The sequence below is a fragment of the Curcuma longa genome, chromosome 8 (genome assembly GCF_044706935.1).
Source record: "Curcuma longa cultivar G26 ecotype Majalengka, Jawa Barat chromosome 8, ITB_CL_G26_1.1, whole genome shotgun sequence".
NCBI classification, from domain to species: Eukaryota; Viridiplantae; Streptophyta; class Magnoliopsida; order Zingiberales; family Zingiberaceae; genus Curcuma; species Curcuma longa.
Window position 1 is genome coordinate 7,085,658 of NC_133868.1, and position 9,653 is coordinate 7,095,310.

The 9,653-nt window shown below is 37.6% G+C and overlaps 2 protein-coding genes across 2 annotated transcripts; both read left to right on the plus strand.

Annotated features, from left to right (window-relative positions):
- Nucleotides 1-2,325: 2,325 nt before the first annotated feature.
- On the plus strand, nt 2,326-4,035 carry LOC141833821 (uncharacterized). The gene is made up of 5 exons (XM_074721318.1): nt 2,326-2,504; nt 2,666-2,845; nt 2,926-2,992; nt 3,098-3,158; nt 3,737-4,035. Exons 1-4 carry the CDS (start codon nt 2,367-2,369, stop codon nt 3,112-3,114), a joined length of 402 nt encoding a protein of 133 aa, XP_074577419.1. The 5' UTR covers nt 2,326-2,366; the 3' UTR covers nt 3,115-3,158; nt 3,737-4,035.
- Nucleotides 4,036-5,546: 1,511 nt separating this feature from the next.
- On the plus strand, nt 5,547-8,648 carry LOC141833943 (RNA polymerase II C-terminal domain phosphatase-like 2). The gene is made up of 8 exons (XM_074721435.1): nt 5,547-5,860; nt 5,969-6,439; nt 7,024-7,234; nt 7,768-7,925; nt 8,056-8,126; nt 8,238-8,343; nt 8,429-8,518; nt 8,571-8,648. The coding sequence occupies exons 1-8, from the start codon at nt 5,567-5,569 to the stop codon at nt 8,646-8,648; spliced, it is 1,479 nt and encodes a 492-aa protein (XP_074577536.1). The 5' UTR covers nt 5,547-5,566.
- Nucleotides 8,649-9,653: the final 1,005 nt, after the last annotated feature.

Here is a 9,653-nt window from a genome sequence, read left to right on the forward strand (position 1 = left end):
GTTTCATGATCAACTCGATACAGTACAAAGGGTTGGTGTTGAGGATCGGATCAATCCCAACCCATCAATGGATAAAATAAATCTTATAGATAGGAATATTTTTCTAATCTTATAGATAGAAATAATTTTCCTATCTAATGGATATAGATGACGACTTGGTAAGAGATAGAAATAAATGTATAGTAGGGAGCGTTTCTCTCATTCAATGGATAAGAATGAGACTTTTCTACGGTTATGATTTATTTTTATTGAACGGTGTAAATTGCATGGTGAGTACTATAAATACTCTCCCCTGTTAGTAGTTTTATTGATTCATCAATCAAAAAATAAATTTGTGAGTCAAGTTATGAGTTGTTCTTTTTCTTCCTTGTGAGTGATCTACAAAAATGTTGTAGTATTTTTAATGTGAATATAATACAAGTAATTTATTTACTTGTTTGACCGTCCGATTCTCAACAGTATCATGATTCTAAATCCAATTAGGATAAGGATAGCAGTGGATTTTTGACTGTGGAAATAGGGACGAATTGCACTTGGATAAAGGAACTAATTTATTAGTTTATAAGTCCAATTCCTAATTTAAAATTACTTAAAACTCAATTAATTTACTAATGCAAACTAAAATTTCTCTACAACTCATAACTCGCAAAGTGTACCAAACGAGCGAATCAACAAAGAAGGTGCGACTCCTCCGGGCAGGCAGGCATGGGTTGCAGGATGGCCGGATTCCCGCATCCAAATTATTAGAGGATGGCTGTGGCACACGAAGACCAAGCGAACCGAGAGCATCTCCACGTACGTCAACTTGCCGTGGCTCGAAGCATACGACGCCACGCCATCCCACGATACGATATATGCTTCAGTTCGCGGTGGCGATAAGGATAAGCATGCACCGAATTATTGATGCCCGTCTTGTTCCTGTCGAAATCGGTGGGCCAAGAAGCCAGCGCAAACCATCGTGAGAAGCATAATTCATTTGTTGACTGGGATTGGAGCTTTCTTGCTCCCTCTCTCATCTGCTGAGTACTTGAGGATCAATATCGTCGTCGTTTGACCCCATCGGATAAAAGGTTACATCGATCTCGCCAAATTGGCGTCCGCAGAATTGCCGCACAGGCTGTGTCGTCGTTCTCTGGTTGCAGACAGATGGTCGGCAACGGGCAGCCTCTAAAGGCTTATCCGAAGACTATTTTTGAAGGGACAGAGACGGGGGGAAAGCCAAAAGGAGATGAGATCTGTCATTCTTCTGTCTGCTGAAGATTTAACTTTTGGCAAAACTACTAGCTAGAACAACATGCAGGTAGTGAATAAGTTCTATTTTCATAGCCAGACATCTGATGAGAAAAGACGAAGTTGATGTGAACGAAGTCAACTCTGGATTTCTAGTCTTTGTTGGTTTTGATTCCGAGAGAGTTGCACTCGGTGTGTGACAAGTCACAGGAGAGAGCGGCGCCGAAAGCCAACTCTCCTCCGTGGTGGCGTTTGTCTGGCGGCGGCCATGTAATCCGCTTTGTTGTATGAAGATTCCTTTTGATTCTTTCCATTTTATCCTTGACGAATAAAGCCAAGTTGCATGTGACTTCTCTTTCTAAGTTTCCCCAAGTTAAACAACGAAATTAATTCTATCTTTCAGTGACTTAATTGTTAATGATCTGCATTAATAAGTGCAAAATAGAAGCAACAAAGCTAAATTTTCATGTCTTAGATTTTTTTGGCATATAATCAAACATTTACTAACCTGTTTTAATCATTTAATTTAGCCATTTGTTGTATAATTTTAATCTAAAATGAGTCAAAAGCTTGTTTTCAAATCAACTTATTGAGCACCCGTATTTTTATACCCAACAAACTATTTTTAAACCCAAATTAACTTATCAACTCATTGTGGAATGTTTAGGCTATTTTAAGAAGAGATAAGTCTGAATATTTTAATCCATTTGTAAAGCATAAATATTAATGCATGAACACGCATACAAAATTGCAATTCATACTAAATCAACAAGCTATTTTCTAAATGAATTTGTTAAGCATTTCATGCATTTGTGTCCTCAATAAGTTGATTCTGAAATGAGCTTATTGTCTATTTTTGATTTTTTTATGATATTTTAAATGCCTGCTGACTTTTTAAAAATTGTTTAGACATTTTAGGAGGATGAGGCAGGAATATATGCGCGCCGCCACATGCAGTGGAGTCGTCGTCAAAGTCCATGTGCCGCCGCTATTCAGTGCCTCCTCCCGGTCGCTTTGTTATCTTATCCCTCCTCCTTCACGTGCTCCCTTCCTTCTTCTTCGCCACGTCCTATTTAAACCTCTCCCCGGGCGATGCCAACACCACATCGAGGTAGTGGCCACAAGATCAGAGTCGGATGGACGGAGGAAAGAAGAAGTCTTCATCGATCGCCGACGATCTCTCCCCCATCGGGAAGTCTGCGCCTCCTTCCTCATCCAATTTTTCTTCTTCCTCGCCCCGCCACTTAAGCAGCGTCTTCCCTCCTGCGTCTGCGGTACGTCCAGGATTTCGGTTCCTTGGATTGGTGGCCTTGTGGCTTTTCGTGTTGGTTGCTCTTCTGCTTGTTGTTGTTTTGGTTCCTTGTTCCGTGTGATTGAATCGCCAAAAGGAGATTTTTAACTCCCCCGTTGCGCGCCCCTTTAAACTGCGTTGTAGGTGGTGGGAAAATCTCACGGCAACCAATCCAAAACGCAAACGGCGAAGTGCAAGGATGGCAAACCGGTCGTCACCAGTCAATCTGAAGAATCGACCTATTTTGGCTCATCTGTTCACTACGGCGGCCGGGATTTCTATGACAGCTCTGCATCCAACCAGCCTTCTGGAGCTCCAAAACCTGTAAGTGAGATTAAAAAAGGATGCTTGAATGACTTTCCGGCAAGGCATCTTACGTTTGAAATGATTTCAATATATATAAGGATTCATATGACAAGGGAGAGAATTCCAATGATCCCAACGTTGCCGTCAGAGGTGAATGGTGGCAAGGTATGTTCTTGATTCTCTTGCAATCAACTAGCATTGTCTCGAGTCTCTTGCAATCAAGAGCTAATAATTCGGTTTGTTCTTTGTTTTAATATCATACTTTATCAGGTTCTCTCTACTACTGAAGATTCCAACTTTAAGATAAGCTCTCCAACCAATATAGGAAAAGGTAATTGGAACACTGGGTTCTGTCGTCGGCATGACTATTAGTAAACTTTTCTCTTCATTTATGTATACCACGAGCAAATGATTATGGTAACTTTCATGCATCAACCAACTAAAAACCTGTTTACGTTTAGGTGTACTTTTATTTTATTGTTATATCTGCTATTAATTCTTAGTTGCTGCAAATAGGTTTGGACTGAGCAAGTTGTATTACTACTTCACTATATTAACTTTATTGAATATCGAAATGTTCTATACATGAAGATGAGCAATCTTTTATTATGCCTTTTTGAAGAATTGCAGAGGATTTTTTTCCCTTTAACAAAGTTCGGAGATGCAGACTGAGCGACCCACATCACTTCGAAAAGAACATGATCTTGATGAATTCACCTATGAACATATTCCACTGTGTCTAAATGTTCGATTTTGAGGGTCTTTTTTCTAACTTGATACGATCATTACAAAAGCATTTATCACAAAATTTATACGATCAGTTATACCGTACCGTTAAGATTCAAATTTATATGGAGATATTTGTGTATGATATATTCTAACATTTTGCATTCTATGGTGTGGTAACAGGCCTGTTGGTGATCGCTGCTAGTTCATATATGGTCATTTGGTGTCAACTTAAACAAGCCATGAAGTCTTTTTTTCTTTCTTCTTCTTCTTGTCTTTTCTTTCAAACAGGTTGTCTAGTTTGGCTTTAGTAGGTATAAAGCAACAAGTTGCTTTGGTGTGTCTTCTCGGGTCCGTGCAGTGTACTTGGCCTTCAGCTTTTATATATTCTCGTGAGGTTGTAAGGTCACTCAAATGAAAAAGCAAGCAGTACTACTGTGACTAAATATTTTGCATCGTGATCGTGTTAACTGCTTACGTTATGATCGTATGGAATAAAGGTAAACAGAATAGATAATACTGACTGTGACTAAACATGAAACGATTTTGAAACTGGCGTTTTGACTCTACGAATAGCGATAGCTGATATTCTCAATTATATTATTATGCTGTCTACTGATTGTACCATGAAATATCCGATTCTTGTAGATCCTTCGAAAACATGCACTACTTTCTACCCGAAGTTGAAAGATGGCAACGTAACACTATATGTGTAAATAATGTGTTCCCATTTCTTTCTCAAGTGCCTAGAGGTCTGCATCGACAATACCATCTACCTTCATTAGTAGTCCCTTGTAGAATTTTATCAGCAAAGCTGTACAATATTCCATCGTGTCCTGTATTATAGCTCCGGAGTCATTTAAGAAATTATTGTTAATCTATATATGCCTGGATTAATTCCCGTCTCACATGGATTAGATTTGATCTCTATTCTATAAATTTTATTTTCATAATAATTTTATTTAAAATTATTCACATGCATTTGAGATAGATCGGCAAAAATTCAAGAGACATTCATCTATATTTTTATTCTGAGAATACTTTTAATTTCAACATTATTATAATAGATAACTAGACTAACCGGCCACAACATGTAATTTTTTAATATATTTGTGGAGCTGATTTTAGAGGGGTTGTTGAGGTAACCAATTTATTTATTTTTAATAGCTATTATAATATAATAAAATATAATATTTTTTTAAATCAAAATTATTATATATATATTATTGTGTTAAAGTATTCTTTATCAACTTATCAAAATTATTTAAATTATATTAAAATTATTTTAACTTAGTTAAAATTATTTTAATTTTTTAATAGTTATTTAATAGCTACGGTAACCATTAATCCAATACAGTTACCATATTATAGTAGCTCATATAAAAATTTTAAAATAATTTTAATCAAGTTAAAATAATTTTATTAATTAATAAAAAATATTTTGATATTTTATCAAATTTTAGGAATATTCTTGAGATAAAAATATGAAAGAGTATTTTTATAAAAGAGATATTCATTTGATAATTTATTAGATTTGCCGTGTCATACAAGTTTGATTTTCTATTTTTTAAAACTAAAATATAGTAAAAAAATTAATGAGAAACATTATGAATAGATAGCCTGAAACCTTTCCGATTTAAAAAATAAATTCTGAACAAATGCAAGAAAGGTGTTAACAAATTTTGTGGTATTTACAACTACAACCATGCGTGCACAACCGGTATAGATAGAATTCAAGGGCCGTTGTGGAAACTTATACCAACGGAGCAATTCTTACCATCGTAGCAACGTTTGCTTCCGCGGGCGACTGAAACGTCGTTCTCATCGGCCCAAATCGATCGATCGATCGAAGACTTCAAAACCACGTTGCTTCGAGTCGGCGGGCGTTAGGGAACACTGGCACGAACAAACCCTAGTTTATTTCCTCTCTCTCTCTCTCTCTCTCTCTCTCTCTCTCTCTCTCGCTCATTTCATCATACGCCCGCGGCTCGTTCTGTGTCGGTCGTCGACGCGATGACAAATCGTCGGGCGGGGATTAGCTGCAAGGTGTACCACGGAGATGTTTTCCTCGGAGACGCGGAAGCTTTTCCGACGACCAACGCTAGCGGCGTCAAGGTCCAACCCTTGCCCTTCCTCAGCGGCAACGAGATACGCATAGATCACCTCTCGCCTCCCAGCGAGCGTTGCCCTCCTCTCTCCGTCCTCCAGAGCATCAACCCTTTCGCTGTCCGTTGCAAGGTCCAAGCCAAGTCGGTCGCTGAACACCCACTTCGTCGCCTCTACCTCTCATGCTTTAGCGAATTCAGGGTGTGTATGTTTGCCCTCCTCACTCGTCGTTTTTGTTTATGAACACTCGAGCCTATCGTTTGTTTGGTTCTGTTCGTGTTATTTAACTCCCATTGCCTGCTTTTGCAGAGTGCCGTCGTGGTCACCGGTAATGAAGAGCTGCATCTGGTGGCAATGCCGAGCAAGGTGGAGAAGGTATCTTGCTTTTGGTGCTGTTCGGTTCAGGCCGGGCTATATGCATCTTGTTTGGGCATGCTCAACTTGCGGTGCCTTGCCATTGTTTTTGATCTAGATGAGACGCTCATAGTTGCCAACACCATGAGGTCATTTGATGACAGAATCGAGGTCCTCTCTAGGAAGATAGATGGTGAGAAAGATCCACTTAGAATTTCAGGAATGTCAGCTGAATTGAAGCGATATGTTGGGGACAAAGATTTCTTGAAGCAGTATATAGAGACGGATACTGTTACTGACAACGGGAGGTCGATTACTGCTCAGAACGAGGAAGTTCCACCAATTCCTGGTGTTCAGGAGAGAATTACTCGGCCTGTCATAAGAATGCAAGAAAGGAACATCGTCTTGACTCGGATCAATCCTGAGGTTTACTTCTATGCATTTACTGTATCGTAATATTTGGGTTCTTTTGCTAGTATCTTGTCGAGTGTTTCATGATAATTTATCAAACTTTTCAAACCAATATTAGCGTACCTTGTTCCCTGGAAGTTGCAGATCTTAACCACTTAGAATACCAACCTCATTAAGGGTGGATAATAACCACTCTTACAATGTATCTAAGCTCTTTTCTTTGCTCGCTACAATAAATTTTCCCTAAAACAATTTCATTGGTTGTGGATGTTTAACATTCTTCTTGTACTCTCTGATCTCGTATGTTGATTGTCAGACGTCAGGGAGAATTATTTACCTTTTGAGTTGTGAAATATGAATGCCAAGTCAAAATTTGTTTAGTATTTGTCTATGCTATTAAGGGGACTTAAGATGTAATCTCCCTCTTGCTTGATGGTTTTGTTTTCTTTATTCACATGGTGTGCTCATTGCTCACAAATGTAATTTGATTTCTACACGTGCATATTTTTTCTTCACATTTTCAGAATGCAGACTAGCGTTGTAATTATCTAGTAGGAATGCATCCATTTGTTATTCATAACTGATGAATGCTTCTACAGAACCGTGATACTAGTGTTTTTGTAAGGCTAAGGCCTGCATGGGAGGATCTAAGGAGCTACCTAACTGCTAAAGGGCGACGAAGATTTGAAGTTTTTGTCTGTACAATGGCTGAAAGAGACTATGCTCTGGAGATTTGGAGGCTTCTTGATCCAGATTCTCATTTGATCAGTGCGAAACAACTTACGGATCGCATAGTATGTGTAAAATCAGGCAAGAATCTCCTCATAGATACTGATGCTTAATTCTTATACGATGACTTGATGGTCACGGATTCAAGTTGCGGAAACAATTTCGTGCAATGTAGGGTAAGGCTGCGTACAATAGACTTTTATCCGGGACCCTGCATTGGCAGGAGCTTCGTGCACTAGTCTACTATTTTTTGATGATAACATACAGGAACATATTTGCCATTTTACTTTGTCAAACTCGTACTATAGTTCTTTTACTGCAAGATGCTCTTTGATGAATTTTCCTTCATGCAAACTTTTTCTTCAATCTAATTATTCAAAGCCTAAAATAGTTCTTAGATTTTAATATCTACTAAAGTTTAGAGTCTCAGTTTAAACTTTATTCCACAATAGAAATTTGCTCAATATTCAAATACTAATGCTAATTTACCCATGTAAATTCTGTGATTTTACACTATCCTCCTGCATTTAACACTATACATGCAATTTGAGTATGCTATTTTCAACTTATATGTCCTTATTCAAACAAATCTTTCATTTGTCTATACTTGCTAGGTTTGAGGAAATCGTTGCAACATGTTTTCCAGGATAATGTGTGCCATCCTCGAATGGCTATGGTGATTGATGACCGATTGCAAGTTTGGGATGACAAGGACCAGCCTCATGTTCATGTTGTCCCTGCATATACTCCATATTATGCTCCTCAAGCAGAGGTCTTTGCATATATCTGTCTTGTTTGCTAAACTCACAGCAGAATGTTCCCTATCTTATTTGCTAAACTTAATGCACAATTGTTTCCTAAACATGAAAAACATCACATATTTACCCCAAAATGCTCTGCAGATGGCCAATGCTGTTCCAGTATTATGTGTTGCAAGAAATGTTGCATGTAATGTTCGAGGTGGTTTTTTCAAGTAAGTGAACATGATGAATTCTCTCTCTTTTTTATCTGTTACACAAACCAGGAAACCTATTTCAGGTTCTGGACCTATTTAACTTCGTTGTGTTTTATTTGCTGATGGCAGAGAATTCGATGAGAATTTACTACAGAAGGTATTTGAACTGAATTATGAGAATGATATAGTTGAATTACCTGGTGCTCCTGATGTGAGCTGCTATTTAATCGCCGAGGTACTTGTTTCTAGGTTTATTGTATTTTTCAGTAATAGATTGAGAATTTTTCATATCTGATGCTCTTTCTTGGATGGATCCGCAGGATTGTAATAATTTGCAAAACAACAATAGAGAAGCTTCTATAGTTGAGGGAACGATTAGTTCTGAAACAGAACATAGATTGAATCAACTGGTACCTTATTTATTCTCTAACTTTTTTTGCTTTGCTATATTCTGCCTTTTAGATAGGTTGTCAATTTTGTGACGTCCAATTTCATAATGTTCATACTTCATTTGTGCACCAGTTAGGGTATACAAGTTAGCTATGAAGTTTGATGTTCAAATCTATGCATGTTTTTGCATGAATTTTAGCATGCACTTATATACATGCAAGTCATTTAGTAGCATGTATAACTTTTGTGTTGATTCCAGTCTGATTTGTTTGACATTGATTGCATTTTTAATATATCTTGTGTTGATCTGTAATCCTCTCTATTGTTTAATCCATGAAATTTCATTTTATGCCAACTTTTTCTCTCTGTATTCTCTGATGCCTTCTGTAATTGATATTTGATATGCCATCAATGCATGCTACAAGAGAAATTTCCTTTTTGCTCTGATGTAGCTGTTCATTAATGAAAATGACCATCAATTATAGTCAAGTAGTTGTCTCTCTGCCTTTATATTTGCACTTATTAATGTTCTATATAAGCATTTTGATTGACGTATTGACATGTCACATCAAATGACAGACTATAGATAGAGCACATGAACTAAAGAAATTTTAGCACAAACAACCTAATAACTTACCTTAACCTACAATGAGAAATAGCATCAAAAAGCATGGCCAAATTGGTGACCCATCTGGAAATGGTGGTGCAAAAGGCAACAATAGGAGTGAGCGCAGGTGTGCACAGTGGGTCAACAATAAATGTGTATGTACTTAAATTCCTCACATAAGTCTATCAGTATTTATCTACTTAAATCAAATGAATCTTATAGCCAAAGGCCCAAGACTATCAATCGTATGAGTGTATCATCTGATAATGAGTTAAAGCACTACAATAATGGGCCGGAGCCACAATAGAGGCAAATAGGTTGAAGCTTCACTTGATGCACTTGGTGGAAGCCACAACTGATGATAAATAAATGGACTGAAGCCCCACAGTGTGAATAGGCTGAAGCTACTTTGAACCATGTACAAGTTAATGTAGTTTGAATAGTAGTGTTCACCGTTCTGTTTTATTTCTTTATACATCAATCGTCATTGGTTAAACTATTACCATTTGAGTATTAGGTCTTAATCCAGTAATACCACTTCCATTTTC